This window comes from Balaenoptera acutorostrata, chromosome 5, assembly GCF_949987535.1.
Source record: "Balaenoptera acutorostrata chromosome 5, mBalAcu1.1, whole genome shotgun sequence".
In the NCBI taxonomy this organism is placed as follows: domain Eukaryota; kingdom Metazoa; phylum Chordata; class Mammalia; order Artiodactyla; family Balaenopteridae; genus Balaenoptera; species Balaenoptera acutorostrata.
Window position 1 is genome coordinate 61544301 of NC_080068.1, and position 27531 is coordinate 61571831.

Genomic DNA, 27531 nt, shown 5'->3' on the forward strand with positions numbered 1-27531 from the left:
TCGTAATGCATAGGTGTAAATGTAGATCTGGTTAAAATAAAGTGTTCCAGGAATGCTTTCATTCTCTCATTTTTTTGTTATTTTACTAAATGTTGGTCTATACAAGCTTGGTCATAAAAGGCAGCTAGCCCTTACTTTGGCATGTTTTCTAAGGTACTACAAGTTTCAGCTGACCATATATTAATTTTCTTATGTCAGTTCCTGAAATTCTCACTCCTTTGGAGGGGAGGCCTTCATTTTTTATAAGAAGTCCTAACTAAAATCTACAGTTCCTACTAGAAAAGGCAAAAAATTTATATAAATTATCTGATTAGTATGGATTCAATGACGAGTATGATCCTTGAGAAATGAGATGAAGGGCAGGTCTATTTCCTTGGATTAGAGAGATGACGATAAAGGAGAGATGAGGCACTCAAGTGTCAAAGGGGCTAGAAAGAGAAAGCAGAGCCTGACTGCCACATAACAGGCAGGAACAGAACACATATCCAGCAATAAGAGTAAAGACAAGTTGGGCTGAGCTGCACTCAACCCAAATTTTTCATATCAATCACTGTCCTTTATGCTACATGTCAGAAGTTTTGTGCAGTATGCAACATTTGGAGAAGTTTATCATACCATATGTAACATCAAGAAGCAAAAATAAGAATACGGTTTCTAAATGAAAAGAAATCACAGAGCATTTGAATTGCAGGTTAAAAAGAGAATGAAATGATTTCTTCTTGGGAAATAACATAGTTTTCCATTTCTTGATTTGTAGAGTTAGAACTTCAACTATTAATTTTTGTTATCAGAAGGCTTTACTTTTTTGGAGAAAAAATGTGCACTTTGATTGCTTATTCATCTGTATGCATTTATGGGAAAAACTGTCACATTTGTATATGATAACCAGTTAAAAGTATAATCACCATAATTGTACCCTTCACAGCCATTAATCATGAATGTGTAATCACAAACATGAATCCAACAGCATTTTCATTGTAACGTACTGTATACATATGGACACATACCAGAGAACAGCATTAAATGAATGAATTATTTATTATGCCTACAAGTCTTCTAAAAAATGAAAATTTTCATTTGCAGTTTTAGTCATGAGAACCAACTTGCGTTATGTGCATGAATCTTAAGTTAGTAGAAAGGGCCTCACAAAAATTACAAATGTGCATAAAGTCTGTTTAATATATTAGATATTGTCTGTTGATCATATTTTCTGTTTGGGTTTATCAAGAACAGTTGGCTAGTGCTATTCATTTTTTCCTATTTCTTTCCTTCCCTCCTTCCTTTCCTCCCTCACTGTCTCCCTCCCTCTCTCCCCATCTCTCTCTCTCCTTCCCTTCCTTTCTTGGTATGGCTAAATGTGGTTAGTAGTAAAGTATAAAGTATGAAGTTAGCACTTAAAGATGTAAACAGAACTTGAGAAAATATAAAGTGTAAAACAAAATTTGGGAAGAGTATATAAATTATAAAAATGACATTGAGTTTGAACTGTTTTCCAAAATAGGTCAATTAGAAAAACTCATGTTAGGAGACCTTCAAGATGGCGGAGGAGTAAGACGTGGAGGTCACCTTCCTCCCCACAAATACATCAGAAATAGATCTACATGTGGAACAACTCCTACAGAATGCCTACTGAATGCTGGCAGAAGACCTCAGACTTCCCACAAGGCAAGAAACTCCCCACATACCTGGGTAGGGCAAAAGAAAAAAGAAGAAACAGAGACAAAAGAATACGGATGGGACCTGCACCTCTGGGAGGGAGATGTGAAGGAGTAAAAGTCTCCATACACTAGGAAGCCCCTTCACTGGCGGAGACGGGGGGTGGCGGTGGGGAAGCTTTGGAGGCATGGAGAAGAACGCAGCAACAGTGGTGCAGAGGGCAAAGCAGAGAGGTTCCTGCACAGAAGATCACTGCCAACCAGCACTCACCAGCCTGAGAGGCTTGTCTGCTCACCCGCTCGGGTAGGTGGGGGCTGGGAGCTGAGGCTCGGGCTTCGGAGGTCAGATTCCAGGGAGAGGACTGGGGTTGGCTACGTGAACACAGCCTGAAGGGGGCTAGTGCTCCACACCTAGGCTGGAGGGAGTCCGGGAGAAAGTTTGGAACTGCCTAAGAGGCAAGAGACCATTGTTTCAGGGTGCACGAGGAGAGGGGATTCAGAGCACCACCTAAACGAGCTCCAGAGACTGTCATGAGCCGCAGCTATCAGCATGGATCCCAGAGATGGGCATGCAACGCTAAGGCTGCTGCTGCAGCCATCAAGAAGGCTATGTGCAAGAACAGGTCACTATCCACACCTCCCCTCCCAGGAGCCACTGCCAGAGTCCCATGAAACAGGGAAAACTTCCCCAGGAGAACGCACGGCGTGCCTCAGGCTGTTGCACGTCACTCCAGGCTCTGCCACCGCAGGCTCGCCCCACATTCCGTACCTCCGCTCTCCCCAGCCTGAGTGAGCCAGAGCCCCCTAATCAGCTGCTCCTTTAACCCCGGCTCCTTAGCCGTCCTGTGGGGGCTAAGAACAGACGCCCTCAGGCAACTTATATGCAGAGGCGAGGCCAAATCCAAAGCTGAACCCCAGGAGCTGTGCGAACAAAGAAGAGAAAGGGAAATCTCTCCCAGCAGCCTCAGGAGAAGCAGATTAAATCTTCACAATCAACTTGATGTACCCTGCATCTGTGGAATACATGAATAGACAACGAATCATCACAAAACTGAGGTGGCGGACTTTGGGAACAACTGTAGACTTGGGGTTTGCTTTCTGCCTCTAATTTGTATCTGGTTTTATGTTTATCTTAGTTTAGTATTTAGAGTTTATTATCATTGGTAGATTTGTTTATTGATTTGGTTGCTTTCTTCCTTTTTTTTAATATATAGATATATATTTTTTTCCTTTTTCTCTTTTTTGTGAGTGTGTATGTGTATGCTTCTTTGTGTGATTTTGTCTGTACAGCTTTGCTTTTACCATTTGTCCTAGGGTTCTGTCTGTCCGTTTTTTTGTTTGTTTTTCTTTCTCTTTTTTTTAAGTACAGTTTTTAGCGCTTGTTATCACTGGTGGATTTGTTTTTAGGTTTGGGTGCTCTCTTCCTTCTTTCTTTCTTTTTTTTATTACCTTTTAATTTTTTAATTTTTAATAATTATTTTTTATTTTTTATTTTAATAACGTTTTTATTTTATTTTATTTTATTTATTTTCTTTCTTTCTTTTTTTTCCTCCCTTTTCTTTTGAGCCATGTGGCTGACAGGGTCTTGCTGCTCTGGCCGGGTGTCAGACCTGTGCCTCTGAGGTGGGAGAGCTGAGTTCAGGACATTGGTCCACCAGAGACTTCCCAGCTCCATGTAATATCAAAAAGCAAAAATCTGGGCTTCCCTGGTGGCGCAGTGGTTGAGAATCTGCCTGCTAATGCAGGGGACACGGGTTCGAGCCCTGGTCTGGGAAGATCCCACATGCCACGGAACAGCTGGGCCCGTGAGCCACAATTGCTGAGCCTGCACGTCTGGAGCCTGTGCCCCGCAACGGGAGGGGCCGCGATAGTGAAAGGCCCGCGCACCGCGATGAAGAGCGGTCCCCGCACCGCAATGAAGAGTGGCCCCCGCTTGCCGCAACTGGAGAAAGCCCTCGCACGAACCGAAGACCCAACACAGCCAAAAAAAAATAAAATAAAATAAAATAAATAAATAAATAAAGTAGCTAAAAAAAAAAAAAAAAAGCAAAAATCTCCCAGAGATCTCTATCTCAATGCTAAGACCCAGCTCCACTCAATGACCAGCAAGCTACAGTGCTGGACACTCTATGCCAAACAACTAGCAACACAGGAACACAACCCCACCCATTAGCAGAGAGGCTGCCGAAAATCATAATAAGGTCACAGACACACCAAAAGACACCACTGGACGAGGACTTGCCCATCAGAAAGACAAGATCCAGCCTCATCCACTACAACACAGGCACTAGTCCCCTCCACCAGGAAGCCTACACAACCCACTGAACTAACCCAGGCCACTGGGGGCAGACACCAAAAACAACGGGAACTATGAACCTGCAGCCTGCAAAAAGGAGACCCCAAACACAGTAAATTAAGCAAAATGAGAAGACAGAGAAATATGCAGCAGATGAAGGAGCAAGGTAAAAACCCACCAGACCAAACAAATGAAGAGGAAATAGGCAGTCTACCTGAAAAAGAATTCAGAGTAATGCTAGTAAAAATGATCCAAAATCTTGGAAAAAAAAATGGAGACAATACAAGAAACGTTTAACAATGACCTAAAAGAACTAAAGGGCAAACAAACAATGATCAACAACACAATAAATGAAATTAAAAATTCTCTAGAAGGAATCAATAGCATTATAACTGAAGCAGAAGAACTGATAACTGCCCTGGAAGATAAAATAGTGGAAATAACTACTGCAGAGCAGAATAAAGAAAAAAGAATGAACAGAATTGAGGACAGTCTTACACAGCTCTGGGACAACATTAAACGCAGCAACACTCAAATTTTAGGGGTCCCAGAAGAAGAAGAGAAAAAGAAAGGGACTGAGAAAATATTTGAAGAGATTATAGTTGAAAACTTCCCTAATATGGGAAAGGAAATAGTCAATCAACTCCAGGAAGTGCAGAGAGTCCCATACATGATAAACCCAAAGAGAAACAAGCCAAGATCCATATTAATCAAACTATCAAAAATTAAATACAAAGAAAAAATATTAAAAGCAGCAAGGGAAAAACAACAAATAACATACAAGGGAACTCCCATAAGGTTAACAGCTGAAACTCTGCAAGCCAGAAGGGAGTGGCAGGATATATTTAAAGTGATGAAAGGGAAAAACCTATAACCAAGATTACTCTACCTAGCAAGGATCTCATTCAGATTCGATGGAGAAATTAAAACCATTACAGACAAGCAAAAGCTAAGAGAATTCAGCACCACTAAACCACCAACAAATGCTAAAGGAACTTCTTTAGGCAGGAAACGCAAGAGAAGGAAAAGACCTACAATAACAAACACAAAATAATTAAGAAAATGGTAATAGGACATACATATCGATAATTACCTTAAATGTACATGGATTAATTGCTCCAACCAAAAGACATACACTGGCTGAATGGATACAAAAGCAAGACCGATATATATGCTGTCTACAAGAGACCCACTTCAGACCTAGGGACACTTAGTGACTGAAAGTGAGGGATGGAAAAAGATATTCCATGCAAATGGAAATCAAAAGAAAGCTGGAGTAGCAATTCTCATATCAGACAAAATAGACTTTAAAACAAAGACTATTACAAGAGACAAAGAAGGACACTACATAATGATCAAGGGATCAATCCAAGAAGAAGATATAAAAATTGTAAATATTTATGCACCCAACATAGGAGCACCTCAATAAATAAGGCAAATGCTAACAGCCATAAAAGGGCAAATCAACAGTAACACAATTATAGTACGGAACTTTAACACCCCACTTTTACCTATGGACAGATCACCCAAAATGAAAATAAATAAGGAAACACAAGCTCTAAATGATATATTAAACAAGATGGACTTAATTGATATTTATAGGACATTCCACCCAAAAACAACAGAATACACTTTCTTCTCAAATGCTAATGGGACAGTCTCCAGGATAGATCATATCTTGGATCACAAACAAGCCTTGGTAAATTTAAAAAAATTAAAATTGTATCAAGTATCTTTTCCGACCAAAAAGTTATGAGATTATATATCAATTACAGGAGAAAAATCTGTAAAAAATACAAACACATGGAGGCTAAACAATACACTACTTAGTAACCAAGAGATCACTGAAGAAATCAAAGAGGAAATCAAAACATACCTAGAAACAGTGACAATGAAAACACAATGACCCAGAACCTATGGGATGCAGCAAAAGCAGTTCTAAGAAGGAAGTTTATAGCAATACAATCCTACCTCAAGAACCAGGAAACATCTCAAATAAACAACCTAACCTTACACCTAAAGCAATTAGAGACAGAACAAAAAGACCCCAAAGTCAGCAGAAGGAGAGAAATCATAAAATCAGATCAGATATAAGTAAAAAAGAAATGAAGGAAACAGTAGCAAAGATCAATAAAACTAAAAGCTGGTTCTTTGAGAAGATAAACAAAATTGATAAACCATTAACCAGACTCATCAAGAAAAAAAGGGAGAAGACTCAAATCAATAGAATTAGAAATAAAAAAGGAGAAGTAGCAACTGACACTGCAGAAATACAAAAGATCATGAGAGATTACTACAAGCAACTATATGCCAATAAAATGGACAACCTGGAAGAAATGGACAAATTCTTAGAAAAGCACAACCTTCTGAGACTGAATCAGGAAGAGATAGATAATATAAACAGATGAATAACAAGCACTGAAACTGAGACTGTCATTAAAAATCTTCCAAGAAACAAAAGCCCAGGACCAGATAGCTTCACAGGCAAATTCTATCAAACATTTAGAGAAGAGCTAACACCTACCCTTCTCAAACTCTTCCAAAATATAGCAGAGGGAGGAACACTCCCAAACACATTCTATGAGGCCACCGTCACCCTGATACCAAAACCAAACAAAGATGTCACAAACAAAGAAAACTACAGGCCAATATCACTGATGAACATGGATGCAAAAATTCTCAACAAAATACTAGCAAACAGAATCCAACAGCATATTAAAGTGTTGTACACCATGATCAAGTGGGGTTTATACCAGGAATGCAAGGATTCTTCAATATTAGCAAATCAATCAGTGTGATAAACCATATTAACAAATTGAAGGGAAAAACCATATGATCATCTCAATAGATGGAGAAAAAGCTTTTGAAAAATTCAAAACCCATTTATGATTAAAAAAACCCTCCAGAAAGTAGGCATAGAGGGAACCTACCTCAACATAATTAAGGCCATAAATGACAAACCCACAGCAAACATTGTTCTCAATGGTGAAAAACTGAAATCATTTCCACTAAGGTCAGGAACAAGACAAGGTTGTCCACTCTCACCACTATTATTCAACATAGTTTTGGAAGTTTTAGCCACAGCAATCAGAGAAGAAAATGAAATAAAAGGAATCCAAATCGGAAAAGAAGAAGTAAAGCTGTCATTGTTTGCAGATGACATGATCCTATACATAGAGAATCCTAAAGATGCTGCCAGAAAACTACTAGAGCTAATCAATGAATTTGGTAAAGTAGCAGGATACGAAATTAATGCACAGAAATCTCGTGCACTCCTATACACTAATAATGAAAAATTTGAATGAGAAATTAAGGAAACACCCTAATTTACCATTGCAATAAAAAGAATAAAATACCTAGGAATAAACCTACCTAAGGAGACAAAAGACCTGTATGCAGAAAACTATAAGACACTGATGAAAGAAATTAAAGACGATACAAAGAGATGGAGAGATATACCATGTTCTTGGATTGGAAAAATCAACATTGTGAAAATGACTCTACTACCCAAAGCAATCTACAGATTCAAGGCAATCCCTATCAAACTACCAATGGCATTTTTCACAGAACTAGAACAAAAATTTCACAATTTGTATGGAAACACAAAAGACCCAGAATAGCCAAAGCAATCTTGAGAAACAAAAACAGAGCTGGAGGAATCAGGCTCCTGGACTTCAGACTATACTACAAAGCTACAGTAATCAAGACTTTATGGTACGGGCACAAAAATAGAAATATAGATCAATAGAACAGGATAGAAATCCCAGAGATAAACCCATGCACATATGGTCAGCTTATTTTTGATAAAGGAGGCAAGGATATACAACGGAGAAAAGACAGCCTCTTCAATAAGTGGTGCTGGGAAAACTGGACAGCTACATGGAAAAGAATGAAATTAGAACATTCCGTAACACCATACACAAAAATAAACTCAAAATGGCTTAGAGACCTGAATGTAAGGCCAGACACTATAAAACTCTTAGAGGAAAACATAGGCAGAACACTTTATGACATAAATCATAGCAAGATCCTTTTTGACCAACCTCCTAGAGAAATGGAAATAAAAAACAAAAATAAACAAATGGGACCTAATGAAACTTAAAAAGCTTTTGCACAGCAAAGGAAACCATAAGCAAGACGAAAAGACAACCCTCAGAATGGGAGAAAATATTTGCAAATGAAGCAACTGACAAAGGATTAATCTCCAAAATATACAAGCAGCTCATGCATCTCAATATCAAAAAAACAAACAACCCAATCCAAAAATGGGCAAAAGACCTAAATAGATGTATCTCCAAAGAAGACATACAGATTGCCAACAAACACATGAAAGGATGCTCACCATCACTAATCATTAGAGAAATGCAAATCAAAACTACAATGAGGTATCACCTCACACCAGTCAGAATGGCCATCACCAAAAAATGTAGAAACAATAAATGCTGGAGAGGGTGTGTTGAAAAGGGAACCCTCTTGCACTAATGGTGGGAATGTAAATTGATACAGCCACTATGGAGAACAGTATGGAGGTTCCTTAAAAAACTAAAAATAGAACTACCATGTGACCCAGCAATCCCACTAATGGCATAAACGCTGAGAAAACCATAATTCAAAAAGTGTCATGTGCCACAATGTTCATTGCAGCTCTATTTACAATAGACAGGACATGGAAACAACCTAAGTGTCCGTCGACAGATGAATGGATAAAGAAGATGTGGCACATATGTACAATGGAATATTACTCAGCCATAAAAAGAAATGAAATGGAGGTATTTGTAATGAGGTGGATGGACCTAGAGTCGGTCATACAGAGTGAAGTAAGTCAGAAAGAGAAAAACAAATACCGTATGTTAACACATGCTTATGGAATCTAAAACAACAAAAAAAAGGTTCTGAAGAACCTAGGGGTAGGACAGGAATAAAGATGCAGATGTAGAGAATGGACTTGAGGACATGGGGAGGGGGAAGGGTAGTCTGGGACGAAGTGAGAAAGTGGCATGGACTTATATATACTACCAAATGTAAAATAGATAGCTAGTGGGAAGCAGCCGCATATCACAAGGAGATCAGCTCAGTGCTTTGTGACCACCTAGAGGGGTGGGATAGGGAGGGTGGGAGGGAGATGCAAGAAGGAGGAGATATGGGGATATATGTATATGTATAGCTGATTCACTTTGTTATAAAGCAGAAACTAACACACCATTGTAAAGTAATTATACTCCAATAGAGATGTTACAAAAAAAAGATTAAAAAAAAAAAACCAACTCATGTTAGCCATGCAGTTTTCAATATAATTTCCAGTGTTTTTTTAAAAAAATATATTATAAACTTCAAAGAATAACAATTACATGTTGGAAAAGATACTCCTCCATTCCCCAAATGATTTAAGTTTTCTCAATATTCAGCTTTGTGATTAAAAAAATTAAAGAAAAAGACTAATGAAGAAACACAGTTCTTTAGAAAGGCAAGTTTTTGAACAGAATTTGTGAAGAAATGTACATTCATACATCCATATATTCACTGCTTATGACAATGGATATGAAAAAGGAAATAAGATCTCAAAATTAGTAACTATCTTAGACAACTGGAAGAGAGGATACTTTCAAACAAGAATATTTTGTGTATTAGAAAGCTGTAAGTGGAGAAATTCTTTTCTAATACCAAAATAAATTGCTTACTGGTTGATCTGTTCGGTTGATCCCGATCAAGAAGAGCAGTTCTGCTACAAAAAGGCTGATGCAGAGGTTCTTATGGATGGTGTTACGGTCACTCTGGAGCCCACGGAAAAAGCAAAATGTGAAGATGCAAATCAGGAGACAAACAAGGGACAGCAAAATTCCAACCCATGTGATCACATCCAGAAGAAGGTCATGGACCGCATCACTGTGCTGGAAACACAATAGAAAAGCCATAAGTTGCAATTATGCATAACCAACTACAAAGTTTATAAGGGCCTGTTTTCATGAAGCATGATTTTAATAATGTACTAAATATCCTCCACACATGCAATGAATAAGATAACTTAATTATTTGGGTTTTCTAATCCACAGGTAAAGCATTTTATCTTTTCTGTGAGGTGTAAATCAGTTTGTCAATAGTGTTTGTACCTTTCTTAGCTATGTACATTTTCAGTTGTACATTTTCAACTATGTACATTTTCAGTTGAAGCATATCAACTTAATTCTGGCCAAAGATTTCAAGGTAAAGCTTTTCGGTTTTCTACCCCACATCACGTTTTTAGGTTAATATTTTTACAACTCTTGCTAGGGAATACTCTATATAAAAATTAAGTTATACACTTAGGAAAGTGGTATCACAACTGAAATTTATTTGAATCACTGAAGTATTTTTATAAAAAAAAATACAATTCCTCTGTCCTCTGAATCCTTTATCAGAATTTCCAAGGTTGAGTTCATAAAAGTATGTAATTTTATAAAGATCCCCAGTTAATTCTGACGGACAGCCACATATGTGTACCATTTATTTAGTAGAAAATATAAAAGAATGAGGATAGTCACTGGATTTATATTCATATTGAATGGCTTAAGGAGATCAAGAAGTTTGATCCCTGAAAGGTTTTGCATGAATAGAACCTGTTATACACAGATGGAAAATAAGTATTCAGAATTACTATACCCGATAGCAGCCCAAAAGAGATAGTAGAGCCATGAAAAAGAAATATGCTCATGAAAACTTCCACACTGAAACTACATTATGTGGCTCTGTTACAGTCCTGTGAGTTTCATACCTGCCACGTTCCTTGGTTTGTCCACTATCTCATTTCTGTCTCTGTTCTAAGATTCAAAACTCCATTTCTACTCTATGGTAGTTTGCCTCCGTCCGAAACCACTTTTGTGAAGCTTTAGAATGTATGGTAGCCCAACACATCGGTGTGCCAACATGTTGGAGCAGAATCGAGAAATTGTCTATGACTGTCAACTCCTCTTTTCTTCCTAGGTTTCTTGAAAATTCTTAAAGACCTAATTTCCAACAGTAGGGGAATACATAAATAATGGTTGATATTTATGGAATGATATTCAAAAGAGGAGTAGAAAATCAATGTTCTAGATTTATAGTCACAAACATAGATACTTCTCAAAAATCTAATATTAGGTTTTAAAAAATGCAAGTGGCAGAAGTATCTATACAGTATGATACCGTTTATGTAAAATTTTAAATGACACAAATCAATGACATTGATTTTTATGGATATATGCATAAGTAGTGAAAGCATGACATGTGCATGGGAAATTTTTTAGTTGAAAACAAAGATATGTGTTTCTAACTGACATCTTTTACAACTGTATAGATCATACACATTGATTTTTGTTTTAGGATGGAAGTTACTACATTTAGTTGTCTCCCACATTGTTAGCTCACCTTAAAAAAATACATAAATATCCAGGTTTTCTATTTTTGTTTTTATTCAAACTTTGTACCTTTATGTTTTATATAAACTTCATACAAAGATTATTCTGAATGTGGAAATTCTCCTTACAAGTGAGCCACCATGCTGTAACCTGAATCACAGCACTTCGCATACTGCTAGATACAACTTCACAGTTGTTATCTGATAAAGAACTCTGCTAGGACAATGTCGATGAAACAGTTTCAAACTATTCCTGCATAACTCTAGATGTATTTCTCGGAAGGAGCTCAAATCATGAAAGAAAACCACATGAAATTTTGCTTTAACTGCTTTGTTCTCCAGGGGACACTGCTAAAGTAGTGTTGGGTCTCTGATAGCTTAAATTACTTTTACTATTGGAGAGTGGAGAGTGGTTAGTGCTACCCGGTTCCCTGAACAGAGGGCTATTTGCTCTCTTCTTTGACTCAAAGGAAAGATGCTGTAATTGAGTATCAAGCACCAGCGTTCAGCACAGCAGTCTTCCATAATGGCAGGTATAATACATTCTCAAATATATCCTAAAGACCTAAAACACTAAAAAAGAAAGAAAAAAAAAAAGAAAGAAACCAAATAACTCCGGCTTTTCCTGGGTAGTTGCATTATTAGAAATGTATTGACTTTACTCAGTGCCTTTGTAGGTCTTTCAAAAACCCCACACAGAGTTATTAAGAGAAGAATACCAAATGTCAAAACAACAGTACAAAAAGTACATAACGCTCAAAGAAAGAACAAAAAAGTCTAGCAATTAATTAGTAATCATCTTTCAGGTATTACTGTCTAGTTCAGAAAACATAAACACCAACTACCTTATATGTATTATACTGTGATCGAATATAACTCACCACTTGAATTTTATCAGTAAGATGAAAGAAAAAGAACAATGGACATTAAATGCGAACAAGACCTATGAATTTAGCCTTCTTTATAATAGTCTGTCATAACAGAACTTTCAGGAGGCCAAGCCCTGATAAAAACCAACCCCCCTTCAAGAGGATGGTCAATTGAATAAAACTCCTAAGTATAGTTTTAACAATGTGATAATGGATCAAGTATTCCTATTTCCAAGGTTCCATGTTTTGAGTACTCTATAACTCAATCACCCCTGACATGAACTATATACCATTATGTGACTTGAGGTCTTATTAGTCTTATATCTTATTATTATATCCTAGCACTTAGTATTGGGCTTGACACATAAAAAATGATTAATAAATATGTGTTTTTGAATGGTTATAATAACACTACTCCACTTAAACCAAATGTCTAAGAGCTGAACCCTCTTACATCAGTATAGTTTTAGTATCCATTTAATCCCCACTGGATTTTAAAAAGTATCAATATCAAACATTACATGTTCAAAACTGAGTCCCTTCTTATCCTGGTTCTCCCTCCACTCCCACCCCCCACTCCCAAATCTACTCTTCCCTCGGTTTTCCTCATTTCGGTAAACAGCAACTTCGTTATTTGAAGTGTTCTGGCCAAGAACTTAAGAGTCATATTGATTCCTCTTTTTCACACATTACTCTTAATCCATCAAGAAACCTTGTAGCTCCTGTCTTCTATCTGACAGCTGCTCCTCACCTCAATTGCACCAAATTGATTAGAGCTACCTGATTTTTTTTTTAAACAGCCTCCTAAATGATCTCCCTAATTTGACCCTCATCCATCCCCCTTTCCTCTCTGTTCAACAAGATGGAGAGATTCTCTTTAAATACAAGCCAGATAATAAGATTCATTGATGGAGGCATCCAATGTCTCCTACCTCAATAAAAGTAAAAACCAAAGTCTTTACAAAGGTCTACAATGTCCTATAAGATCTGCACTCCTGTGAAACATTTCCTATTCTCCCCTTCATTCAGTTCACTCTACCCCAGTTGGCCTCCTCTAGCCTTTGAATACATCCAGCACATTCCAGCCTCAGAGACTTTGTACTTGATGTTCCCTTGGTCTGGAATTCTCTTCCAAAAAATAGCTGTGACTTACTTGCTAACTTCCTTCAGTTCTTCATTCAAATGTCACCTTCTCACAGAGTTTTTCTGAATCACCTCATCTAAAATTGCAAACATCATTTACCCACTCTGACTCTCTATTACTTTTCCTGATTTTTTTTTCCTCTTAACATTTACCTAGACTATATATTTTATTAATATATCTTATTTATGTTTTCTACATAAACAAGAAATATTAATAAAATACATAGTCTAGAACCTACTGTATAGCACAAGGAACTCTATTCAATACTGTGTAATGGCCTATATGGGAAAAGAATCTAAAAAAGGGAGGATATATGTATATGTATAACTGATTCACTTTAACGTACCCCTGAAATTAACAAAACATTGTAAATCAACTATACTCCAATAAAATTAAAAAAAAAAATTCTTCATCATCTGTGGCCTTTACTAGAAAGTACTCTGCAAGAGAATAAGTTGTTTTATCACCAATGTATCCCCAGATCCTAGAAAGCTGCCTCACACAGAGTGGATGCACAATTAATGTGTGAACTGAATAAATGAATCTCTCTTTAATTACCCACCCCACTTCTGCAATGGATTTAGATTATAAACTAAAAGTTGTATCATGCTGCCCATTGCAATCTTTGGGGTTCTTTGGTTCATAAACTACCTGCTCTAAAATCTTCAGTAAAAGATAAAGAAAATTAAAGCTGGAGAATGAGGAGGTCGTTACACCATAATATCTTAAAATGTGTGGAAGTAAGAGGACTGCAAAGTAAGTATGATTAGAGTCCGAAGATGTGGATTTAACCTTGTCGCTCCAATTTTGCAACTGGACAACTTGAACAACTACTTACCCTTTAAAGTATCAGATACTTCATACACATAGAGATAAAACAGATTCACTTTGTTGTATACCTGAAACTAACATGATATTGTAAATCAGTTATACACCAATAAAAATTAGAAAAATAAAGAATCATAAACTTCAAGGAAATTAATTTCTTAAAGAAGATGGGGAGCTGTGAGAGAAAATCTACAAGCAGAACGACAGAATGATTCATCAGAATATACTTTCAGGAAATTCATTGACTCTATCCACTCCAGAAAGAAATTTTTATGAAAACAATACTCATTTTTCAGGCTTCCTGTGAAGCTTACATTCACATATGAAATGCCAGATATTTTGTAAAAGCTACAGAAAGTTTCTGATTTTTCCTTTTATTTTCACCTCAATGAATCTGCTTTGTCCTGTCACTGTGGGGTTACTGAGTAATTCAAATACCACAAAAGGGGTGAGTACCACAATGAAGGAAAAAAAGGTGGCTTAAACAATGATGTTTTGTGAAACTCACTCTGTCAGTATAAAACCCTCAAATATACCAATAGGTACATTTAATGAAACTAAGCCCCAATTCATGGAATAGGGAAATGTGACTTCTGCTTCATGATTTAAAAATAACTCAACCTGCGTACACTAAGATCTTTATGTAAATCTTGATATTTCTAACTTTATTGTCCAAAAAGCATCTTGTCAGCAAACAAGATGGAGAAATAGATTTTGAAATGTTTTCCATTTTAACTGCCTAAGTATTTCCAGATATATTGTATATTTCCAGATACACATACTATATGAATTAATTCTGAACCCCTCTGGATGTTTTTGGCTTTTTTATAATCTTAGAAAGTTGCATTTTCCAGACATTGCTTGAACAATCACCCTATAATAATTATTAATTGTGGGCAGTAATTTTCAAGAACTATTTTACTTTCTGCATTAAAATGTATTATTTTAATGTTGAGTCAGAGTTGTTAAGGCATAATAATATGATTTTTAAATTGCCTCTTAAACATATCTTGTTCTGAAATACTTGTAATATAGCTAAATGAGTTTTATTTTTTCTTCTTTGCAAATGTAGGAGCACTCACTTTGCTACCAATGTATCACATCAGCATAAGGCGTTGCTTTGACTCAGGAATTTCACTGAAGCTAGTAGGGTTATGAAAGGCCTATTTTCTGATAAATGTGGTAAGAACTCTGTGAAATAAGTTTCTTGCATTGCTCTAACAGATCATCAAACACATAGGTCACCACATGAATGCTTGGGAAAATAAAGGGCTCAATGGTCTGAGGAAATTAGAATTCTCTTTGCAGTAATAGGATGAAGGTCAAAGTTGAGTAACACAGTAAGAAGAATGATATGATTGCATTTCTTATGATTTTTATAGCAAGTTAGCCAAAATAACTCAGCAATAATTTCCAAATTTGTATCAAGTTGAAAAAAAAAATCAGTCAAATATTTTCCAGCTTTAATTGCTGAGAGAGAACCACTGGCAAGTAAAAGCACACAAAAATATTCATATCCAACTATCCTTTGAATTCAAGAGAACTTATTCAGAACATCTCTTTGGTTTCAGAAGCACAGCGTTGTATACTCTAAGTTATTTGAAGTTTTCTTGCTTTGAATTGAAAAAAAAAATTTTTAATCTCACCATATTTGGTGAACCAGATTCACAACTACCTTAATAGAGGAAACAGAAAAGGAAATAGTAGGAAATGTGGAAACTAAGTATCTTACAGTAGTTGAGAATTAAATACAGATATAGGTTTTTAAAAAGTAAAGTTGATAACCAAAAAACAATTACTGACCAATTAGAAATTTTTAAAGTAAATGAAGTAATCAAGTAGTAAATAAGAAAAAGATTTTAGGAGTATCTGGGGTGAGGGTAGAAAACGAAGCTGGGAAGATAGAAAATTTCATCTTTAACATTTCTGAGTTAAGTACAGTGATGATGATAATGGTGATGATGATAATAATGATGATGATGATAGCTAACACATAACTTTCAAAATATCAGTTTCTTTTAGAAGTGCTTATCTATGTTATTAGGGTTGTCACTTAGTCCTATAAAACACTGTGATGTGATACTATTATTATTTCCAATTTACAGATGAAAAAACTGAAGCACAGATAAGTAATTTATCCCAGATCATTCAACTAGTAATGCAGTAGATATAGTATTAATGGTAGCGTGACCAACTATCCAGGTTTGCTCAGGAATGTCTTAGTTTTAGCATTAAATTTTTCTATCCTGGGAAAATCCTCTCCCAGACATGAAACTATTCGAGAGATCAGAGATGGGTTCAGAAGTTTGAAAGAAAAGTACAAAATCCATATGATAGTCTAGAAAATAGAGGCTGGAAGTCTAGAAAATAGAGGCTGGAAGCAACACTATTTTTAGTATCAAATGTCTGTGGCATTGAATATCCACCTTCCTTAGTGACTTACTGCTATTCTTTTCCCTGACTACTGATGCTGGAAACCATGATTTGCAGTTCCTAGTAGAGAATCAGACATTGTTGTATTATTCTGAGTGATGAAACCTAAGTATGCAACTTCAGGGTCTTGTGATCCTAAATTTCTCTTTGACTTTGGATTAACTGTTGTGCTTTGTACCAAGATTGTGCTAAATTAATTTTTAACATTGTTACTATTGTGACTGTTTTCTAAGAGTTCATTGATGAAACTGAGAACAATATAATATAATAACATGACAATACTGAAAAGGAATGCTAAACAACTGTGTTATTTTAAAGATACATGGAAGGATACATGAAATTAGATTAGAGAGATAACCAAAACAAAGCATGCTACACAAAATGTGGAAATGAATTTGGGACCAGGCATGAGAAGACTGTGAACGTGCGTATGGAGGTTGAATCTCACAAATCTAGGATAAGACAGGCAAGTTTTTGTAGGATAAAAAGTGGGGTTTTTTGTTTTACGTTTTTTTTTAAACCTCCCCTCGAAAGGTACCAATGTTCAGTTGAAATTAATGGTAGTGGAGTAAGCCTGAGTATTCCCAAAGAATAAACATGTATTATTGCTTTCTTCCCTTTATTTGTCTTTGCACCTGAGTAAAGTTACTTTTCCTGATTCAGAGGTTGCAACTGAAATGTCCTATGGGTAAATAAAAGGAGAAATTTTGATAACCAATGTTTCGCTTCCTTACAGTGTAGAGCTGATTCTGTCAGATCATGCTTTCTAAAGTATATAAAGTGAAGTGTTGGATCATAGCAACAAAATAATGTTTCCCCCAGCTCTTATGCATTTTGATTTGAAAAATGGAGTTTCAAATTGTCTTCTTGATTTCCATAAAGGTTTTGATTAAACTTCAGAAGACACGAAACAAAAGACTGTTGATAACCTTGTCCATAAATAAACTAGACTTTGCTCATCTATCTGCATAGTTGATGGACAGTGCAAATGTAAATTTTGGAAAATGCCATTCAGCCTATAAACTTCTTACAAAAGAAAATGAACGGTTCTTACCCACTAAATGTGCTGTACACCTTGTAGACAAGGCTGCTAAAAAGGAATGTGATGTGCTTACCTGCAATAATGAGGTTTCATAATGAAATTATTTGGTCACTTTTCAGTTTCTTCAAAATGTGTAGTGTCGGGAACCAGCTGCAAGCTGACACAGTCCTTGCAGCTTAAAGCATGGCAAAGTCCTGCTTAATTCTTGACAGGACCCGAAAGAGTTACTAGAGAAGGTATGAGTCTTGGCCTGTGAGGTTGCTTGCGGTTTCTCTAACTATAGTTTGTCCTTGGCATGTTTCGGCAATCACAGTCTGTTCTCACGCATGTTTATATTCTGGTTCGCAGAATGTTTTGTACTGTAACTTCAACATTAAGGAAATACTGTCCGATGATTCTGTCTTGTGATTTTAACAAAAATATGTATTGCCTACTGCAATCTATAAAAAGAGTTTTGATGGGAAATAAAGTGTGTGTGCTTGTACACCACCCTCCTGACCCCGTCTCTTCTTAATCCCCTCACCTGCTCTCAGGACTTGTTCCTCAGTCTAACAGTGACTGACAGTGTAGAAGTACTTAATGAGCCTTTTAACTTTCTAGAAATGGAAGGAGATAGTCTCCTGAGATATGTGCCTTCAAGATGGCTATTACTGGGGCTGGCCATAGACAAGATGTTAAAATACTGACCTGTAAAATCATATTTCCAAAGTGTGAGACAAGAAAAATGTCTTTCTCTAACTTTGAAATATATGATGAGAATGGAGAAAAATATTACAATAAGACACACTTATATGTTTCTCTAAAACTGTTTGATGAGCTCTGAAGAGGCTATAGGGAACCTGGAGAAAGATGAACTTATTCTACCTGAGTTGCATGGACTTCTGTGTAGGTTAGAACAAAAAAATCATTACAGTGAAAAACATGATTTATTTTGGGGATTTAAGACTGTTTACAAAAAAAAATGTCATCAGAAAAGGACAGTCATGTTAATAGGACTTTATCATTTCTTTATTAAAACTATAACTTGCTTGGGATCCAGTCTTTACTTCATAAAGTACAACTATTTCAGTGCTCTAAAACCATTATCCCTGATAGTGTCTAAGATTATGCTGACATCCAATGTGCTTGGAAGTGTTTATAAATCATGAACATTTTGGACATGGACAGCTCATATGATGAATTCACAGATGCAAAAGAACAAACTGACAAACAGCTGGTTTATCAAAACAAGCCTATACATACAAAGTGGATGGGCATTTCTGGAGAGCTGGGAACTAATTCCTACAAGTCTAAAAAGCTACTAAGTAAAGCTATTAATTAAAATCCTAAGCACTCCATGCTGAACACTTTTGTTGAGAAGATATTTATTTTGATGTCATCTATTGGATTGACACCAGGAATCAATGTAATATGGGCTTGATAAGATCAGAACTTCAGGTCAAAGTGAATTTTACTTTTGACTATATTCAGTTTTAACTTTATTAAAAAAAAATGAAAAATACACATAGAAAAAACATGTCATAGTTATTTTTATTAAATATAGGTCATATCTGTTTAATTATTTTGTTGTACTAACTTATTTAATTCTCACATTTATAAAATGTGCAATAATATAGCCTGAAATTTTAAATATTCAATAGAGACTTTTGCTGTATCAGAGGATGGAAAGAAGCATTTAAAAAATATTGTTATAGGTATTCACACTATTAGCACTACTATTAATTAGCATTAAATACTTCTAATTGTCACTTTTAAGTAGTAATAACACATAGGTGCATAATTACTTATTGCATATTAAGTATATTTTTTGATCTGGTAGTGCTGTTTCCTGGTTGGCTCTCTATAAGGTTGATCACCCTAACTGCTGGCCAAATACTCCATGCTCTTAACAATACTACTAACAGTGGGGAGGACCACAGATCCTCTCCTATATTTCCTTTGTAGACTCAATTATACTAAGCCCCTTAGAACTAAACAGAGGTAGGGTTTACAGGTGAAAATTTCTTGACTATCCTTTAAATACAATGATTAAATCCAGTGGTTTTGTTAAAACAAAGTTTGCTGGGGATCATTCAGCAAATTTCCTGATTCTCAGACAAAATGGGTAACTTCGTTTAAGATTGTTTTCATTAAAACACACACACACACACACACACACACACACAATTTTTGAAAGTACTTCTTAAAGGGTTAGGTGAAATGGAATGGGATAGAGGAGCTGAAGTATAAATGAAGGGAAACCATAGCAATGCCAGACCTGAATTACTCAGATATGTTTACTGTTATTTTTTAAATATCATTCTTCTCATAGGGCCATTTCCTTTGGCATGTAAGGAAAGATAAATTTACCACAATGAGAAAGAAAAGTTTTAAAATAGAGACAAATACAATTAGGCTTAACAGAGAAAGTAATTTTGCATAACTACATTATGAAAACCAAATAAATAGAAACTACACCAAGCCAAAAACATCTAATAAAATTTGGTAGATTCATCCTAACATTGGATGCCTACTGTGTGTCAGGTACTGAGAAAAACAGAATGGAAATATAAATACATACACACGTACACACACACGTATATCTCATTTTTACTTCATTATTCATATTCATTTGGCTTTCTTAGCTATACCAAATTCAGGAAAAAGAAAAAGGGGATGATGGTTATTAGCTTTCTTTTTTCCATTCTCATGAATAAGTTTATTGCATTTTAAACAGAGTAGGGGTCTTCCAAATAATAACCCTGGGGACAAATATCCCACAGGCCTCGAGTCAATAGCTTGAGCTAACATTAAATTTTACAAAATTAACAACTTAAAAGTTCCATGATTGGCTTTTTAAATCAGCAAGTAACCAACCATAGAAGATCTTTAAACAGTAATGCTTATGCTGTGAGGATACACAAAGTAAACTGGCAGTCCCCTGAATGGTCTATAACAAGGTAAGAAAAATGATTTAGTTCAGCCATATTTTTGTTCACATGCTTTTAAAATCTTACACACAAGTTGACCTTACTGCCTATCTTAGAAAGCTATATAACTATTCTGGAAAATCTAGCCTAATTCCTCTAGAGTTCAATAGTTCTCTAGCTTTATGACTTTATTTACTAGACACAGTAGAATGAAATAGGCCAGGAAGAAAGAAGAACAATCACAGAAGAGTCTGAATGTTTAAAAAAAAAAAGAAAAAAAAGGGTAAAAATTTACGACCCAGAACAAATAGACTACAGTCAGTAAACATATCAACTAGTTCTTACCAAGAACAGTACAAGCAATTAAGGATAGTTTTAGAATATTAGGATGGAGAAAGTTTTCATGCTTGCTTCTTTTGCTTGGCTGGTTGATTATACTTTCTCAAGCATGGGTAAATTGGGTGAGTAGAGCCAATATATTAAAAAAATTTGACAATTTCATTGTGATAAAAAGAATTTGTCACTGTGAACAGTGATGCAAAGCACTGGCCTAAATGTCTTTCTTTCAGGTACAGGAAGATGATTATCAGTTATTAGAAACTCAATTAGCTATTTGGGTCTTGATAGTTAACTACTCCCAGGATCAAGAGCTCAAAGGTTTTGAGGACAGTTAAGCAAATAGTGAATTAAAAAATTATATTTTTAGAAAACTTTATAATTCTCAACATGATTTTAATAGATTTTGTTATTCAATCCCCCCAAATAATCCTGAGATAATGTTAGAAATAATTTTATTACTCTCCGTTAACTGATTAATAATGGGAACAGTGAGTCCAAATGATTTGCTAAAGATAGAGGCAATTACCTAAAGAACTGGAATCAGGACCCTAAGCCTCCTAACTTTTCTTATTCCAACTTCCCTGTAAATTATAAAATGGGAAAATAAATTATGATGACAATTCCTATTCTGGTTCTGTGGATCAAATGAGATAATGTATGTAGACACTAAAGAAATGATATTAATTGCTCTTATCATTGAACATGCTGGGCCTTTCTGAGAGTTAAGTCCTCACCAGATCTCTACTTTTTGCAATCTCCATAAACTTTATTACTTATATTTCTCACTAGAATTGCAGATGCATCTCCAGCTGCTATTTTTAGCCATGCTTATTTACTGAAGATGATAAAGAACCTGAAAATTGTAAGGGTAAGGATCTAGTGTGCATATGAGAAGATTGCAGGTCTCTTTCTGCTTAAAAATTCTACTACAACTCAGAAATAAAAACAATCAGAGGAAGAGTGTAATTAATACTCTCTTGAATATAAATTTTACTGAAAATATACACTTCAAAACCACAAAAATCCAGCCTTACTTCATGTTACTTCAGTCCTGTTGCTCTCATTTTGCTTAGTTATCTCATTTCATCTAGAGCATTTTCTCTGACCTCTCAAGGTCAAGTTAAGGCTTTTCCCCATGTGTTTCTACAGCATTCTCTACCACAACAATAAGACATTTCTCTTAAGATACAGATTATGCTGATTACTTATCTGTATTACTAATTAGATCATAAACTTTGCCTGTCACAAAGACAGTACTTAACTATTTGAGGAACAAGTAAAGGGTAGACTAAACAGATTACAATGAAAGAAATTGAGATTAATAAAACAAACTTTCCAGATATGTTTCCACATGTTCCTATTAATTACAAAAACTTCAATGTTCCTGTACAATGTAACTTTAACAAAATGATCAAACTTAGTAACTCCAATCTGGGGCTTCCTGATACAATGGGAAGGATACTGCATCTCCTACAGGGTATTTTTGCCAAAAATGTTTAACCTGAATCTAATTATGAGAAAACAATCAGAAAGATTGAGATTGTGAAACATTCTACAGGACAAATGGCCTGGACTCTGCAAAGTGTCATTTTCATGAAAGAAAAAAACAGGCAGGGATACTTCTAAAGAAGAGCAAAGAAATGTCACAACTAAAGGTACTGTGATCGTTGATCAGGCCCTAAGTGGAAATACAATGGCTGTAAAGGACATTATCAGGATAACTAGAAAATCTGTGTATGAATTATACAGTAGATGATAATATTTAGTCAAAGTTAAATTTCTTATGTGTTTTAATGGTAGAGCATGTTCTTGAAACCTATTTGCTGGAAGATTTAGGAATTAAATATTATAAAATCAGCAATTTACTTTCAAAAAGTCAAATAATATAGCAAAATATATATGCATGTACATACACAGAAGAGTGACAGTCTAATGTGTCAAAATTTAAATATGAATTCAGAAAAAGGGGTATATGAGTGTTTACTGTAACACTCAACTTTTCTATAAAAGTTCTATAAAAAGAGTGGAGAAAATAAGTAATAAAATAATTTTTCTTTCCACTCCAGCTACACTGTTCTCCTTGCAGTTCATCAGAATCACAGAATCACCCCTGCTTCAGATTCTTGTTCTTGTTCCATCTGCCTGGAAGAGTCTTTCCCTAGATGATCTGCAAGACTGATTCTCACTTCTTTCAGGTCTCTGCTCCTAACACTGAGCTTGGGTCCAGTGGAGGAGGCAGAAAATAAAACAACAAATAAATAATTTCAGATTTTAATAAATCTACGAAGGAAACATATCATAATAAAACTGTTTTATGAGAAGGTCCAAGAATAGTTCTTGGTTCTAAGAGGTTATCGATTTTTTTGATAGAGTTAATATTTAAGATAATATAATAAAATCTTACATTTTTGGTCATTTTTGAAACCATTTTGTTTTCAAGGAATTTTACATATTTGGAGGGTATTCAACGTGTGAGTTATCTAGTTGTTTTTTTTTTTCCTCTAAATAAATAGTTGTTTAAAGTACTATGTAATATTTATGATTTTTAATCTCTACCTTCACCTCAATCCCACTGCACTATAGATGGCAAAATACAAAATGAACATAAAAATTTGGGAATGGAAGTGTACAACATTTAGCATCATACATTAAACATTTTATTTTTCACTAATAAAACCATTTTTTAAACTCTTAAATTAACTTTTCTTTTGAACTTTAAAAAAGTAAAAATACTCTTTTTGAAAAGTAAGTACTTTTCTTCATATGCAACTGCAGAACCTTACAGCGTATTTTCTTCTAACCTTGAAAAAGTGTAGTTATAAAATATTTGACACACAGAATCCATGGTATGAAGTTAAAAATGTCCAAATTGTCATTGTTTTAAATCAATACTAAATTTAAAAAGAAACACAATGATTTTAAATAGCAAAATAATGCCTATACTTGGACTGGGGTAAAGTTGGGGTAGGGGCAATAGGATATACTAAGCTCAAAAGAAAAGAGAGGGAGAAAGAGAGAGATGCAAGCATCCAACTAAGGAAAGTGAAGCCTTTTAAAGATAATAAAAATCAACGTCAAGTTGAACTGACAGAAATGAGAAGGGAGACTTTTTTTTTATTATCCCCAAAGAATTATAATTTGGGTAGAGGAAAAAGCTATAGGTGATATAAATTGTCAGACCATTTTCAAAAGCATTTGTTACTGCACTCTACAAAACCACAGTAGAAATGTTAATTAGTCAATTAGTTTGAAACTTATGATCCTGCAAACTAAAATACTCCTCCCACAAAGAGTGTTCACAAAGAGAATTACTGGTATGAGAAGAGACAGACATTTGAATTTAGTGTATTCAACATTCTACTGAACAACAGACAAATAAACCTGCAGGTGATTCCAATAATGGAAAAGTTTTTAAAATGCCATGCATACTACCACAGTTTGATATAAAATTACATAAATTTCCATAATTATTACTTTTGTATCTAAAAGAGAAGACAATCAATTGTTTCCTTAGACGAGAGAAGTAGAGAAAACGCGAAAGTAGTTAGTCATCTGTGTTCCTGAAACTGAGCAGGACCCTGTGGGGCTCCTAGGCACAAAATTCTTTCTGTGCCCCCCATTTCTTGTTTGTAGGAAATAGGCTTCATTCAACCTCCATGACATTTCCCTGAGTTCCAAAGAGCAGATTCACACAGTTGCTAATCAGGGAAGGGAGGGGATGCAGAGACAAGGGAGAAGCAGTCAAGAAACAATAGTGCAGCCTTGGGGTAGGATCCTGGTTCCTCCTCAAGAGATACACATAACAGTATCTTTGAGCTCTTCTGTAGAACTAAAACCCCCGCCAAATGGAGGGTGTTAACTACTTCATGAAGCATTCTTCATTGCAGAGAGAAGGTCACAGTTCGATAACCTCCAGAACCACAGAAGCCTATCACAAGACCACTGGACGCCAAATGATTTCTGGATTGAAGGAATGCAGGTCCTGCATGCATGCTGATCCTTATCAGCAACACTGCCCCTTGAACCATTACTATAAGACTCCTTACAACCCCACCCCCAGGTGGGGACACACACTTTTGAGGGCATTAGTCCACTGTGGCCCCCTATCCCTGGCAAAAGAATAAAGCTATTCCTTTCTACTTCACCCAAAACTCAGTCTCCAAGGTTCAACTTGGTGCCGGTGCACTGAGGCCAGGTTTTGGCAACACTGCTACCTTGGGGCATCCCTTTCCTTCTTTTATCTGCTCAAATTGACCTAGCTATGAAACCTCTCTGAGCACCCCATTCAAAAACCAGCCTGAATACTTCTCTCCATTGATAAAGTATAAATTGACTGAGGCCAGGGACCTGTTTTGCCTTATTTACCACAGTATTTTGTGGGGGTGGGGTAATCTGAAATTTTAAAAGGGTGGACAGGGAAAGCCTCTTTGAGAAGGTGACACTGGAACAAAGACTTGAAGGAGATGAGAAAGCTGACCTTGTGGCTATCTGGGGGGTGAAGGGTAGGAGAAGGGAAACTTTAAGTCTAACCTGAGCAAGCCTGATGCGTTTGTGGAAAGGCAAGGAAGCCAAGTGAACAAGGGGAAGAGTAGTAGGAGAGTAGGTCAAGAGTTGAGAAAGGGGTCAGGATTTGGGACTTTGCTTTTATTGAGATAAGAAGTTATTTCAAAGGTGTGAAGTACTTGATCTGCATTTTAAAGGGATTACAGTATGGCTTTTTGAGAATGAATCAGAAGAGTGACTCACATTTTAAGAGTATCCCTCTGGCAATTACGCTGAGAATAAATTTAAGAAGGACAAGAAATAAAGCAAGGAGACCAATTAAAGGGCTGTAACAAAAAAGCAGAGGAGAGAGTATAAGGGCTGGAATCCAGGTGGTAGCAATGAAGATGCTAAGTTGCCAGATGCTGGATCTGGCAGGACATGCTCATGAGACTGGGTGTGCAGTGTGAGTGAAAAGAAACAAATCAAAGATGGTGTATGGTTTAGGGCTGGAGCACCTGGAAGAACAGAGTAACCATTTACTAAGAAGGAAAGGACAAATGGGAAAACACCAAAAGTGTAGTTCTAGAATTGTGACCCTTATTAGAAATCTAGGTGGATATATCAAGTTAACTGTTGAATCTAAGAGTCTGGCGTTAAGAAATGGAGATAGAAGTCTGGGAATCATGAGATGATGTTTACAGCCATATGGACATATGAGATCACCTACGGAGAAAGAATGGATAGTGCCTAGACTACATCTAGGATTACGCTCCAGGCCAGAGCAACAAAAAGAGTCTGTGGAGATGAGGAGGAACGAGCAAAGGAAGCTAAAAAGGACCAGCTGCTGAGGAAGGAAAGAAGCAAGAGAGAATGGTGTACCCAAAGCAAAGTGAAGAAAATCTTCCAAGAATGTGCTTGATACAAATTCTCCACAGGTTACCTTATTAAATTCATCCTACTCATCCTTCAGAGAAGGTCACTTTTTTGATAAGCCCTCTCTGACCAGTCCTGCCTTAGATAGACGATCCCCCTCTGTGTCCCTAAATCACAGTGTGGGCCTCAGTTATAAGACTTATCACATTTATGACTGCAGCTTCACTTCTCGACCCTTTCTTTCCCCTCAAAAATGCAAGTTCCACGAGGGCCAGAAGCTTCACCAGAATGCTGGAATCTAGTGATATCTCTGGCAAACCAGGAGGAAGTTACGTTTATTGACAGCCTACGGTGCAGCAGGCAACATGTCAATACCTTTACTCAGGTGTTTGAAAATTGTTAGTAAAAAAAATGAAGGAAGTACTGAATGAATAGCAGAGGTAACACAGATGATAGAAAAGGCAACTCAGCACACAGGTAGAACCCTGGAGTGAAGACCCACGCATTAGGGCACCACAGCTTAATAGCAGTAGCAACAAGACTAGTCAGCTAACTCTTCTTGCTCTCTTTCCAAGTTCATCAAGCAAAATTCTCGAATATAATTTTGTTTCCTTTATAGATTTTCCTGTGGAGTTAGGAAGTGATAACTAGCAAGCACAAATATCTGTTCTAACTGGCTGTTGCATATCTCACTGTGCATCAATAAACTAGCATTCATTTTTAGACATTAGTCTAATGTAAGTTTGGTTGGTTTGTTTCCTTTTGGACTTCCAGGGATGATCATTCTGCTTGTTTTTCGTTTTTCAAGTGCCAAAATCATGTTGTGTGATCAAGATGGGAATGACCCAGGCAATTGCAAGAGATTGTGATACAAGAAACCCAGGGCATGCTTACTCTATGACTGACCATCAAAGGAAAATATTGATGTCCATCTATTTTTATCTCTTGTTGACACACAGTAATGGTCACAGTTGAGATTCTTGCATAATGGACTGGGTAGAGATTGTTATACAATGAACTGAGCAAAAAATTATTTTTTGTGGTTGCTTGAAATATGATCCATTTTTCTGTGTTTGAATTTATTCCCTAAACTGAAAAGATAGAATCCTAGAGCCATACGAATACATTCCAGGTTTAAACCTAACATTTGTTAGTGTAGCCAATCTTACTAAGCTTGATCAATGCATGAAGCTCTGACAAATTATGGTTTGTAGTCCTTTAAAGATCAAACTTGACTGTGTTGACACAGCTAAGGTAATTTATTCCTAAGGTCCTGAGTGGGCTTGGAT

The 27531-nt window shown here is 36.1% G+C and overlaps 1 protein-coding gene across 6 annotated transcripts in view; it reads right to left on the minus strand.

Moving 5' to 3' along the window:
- ADGRL3 (adhesion G protein-coupled receptor L3) overlaps nucleotides 1-27531 on the minus strand; it is an 846510-nt gene that overhangs the window by 86383 nt on the left and 732596 nt on the right. For all 6 annotated transcript variants that reach the window (XM_057547223.1, XM_057547222.1, XM_057547220.1 and 3 more), the window contains one exon: nucleotides 9630-9839. In XM_057547223.1, coding sequence (XP_057403206.1) covers nucleotides 9630-9839 — 210 coding nt within the window. The remainder of the gene's footprint in view (nucleotides 1-9629; nucleotides 9840-27531) is intronic.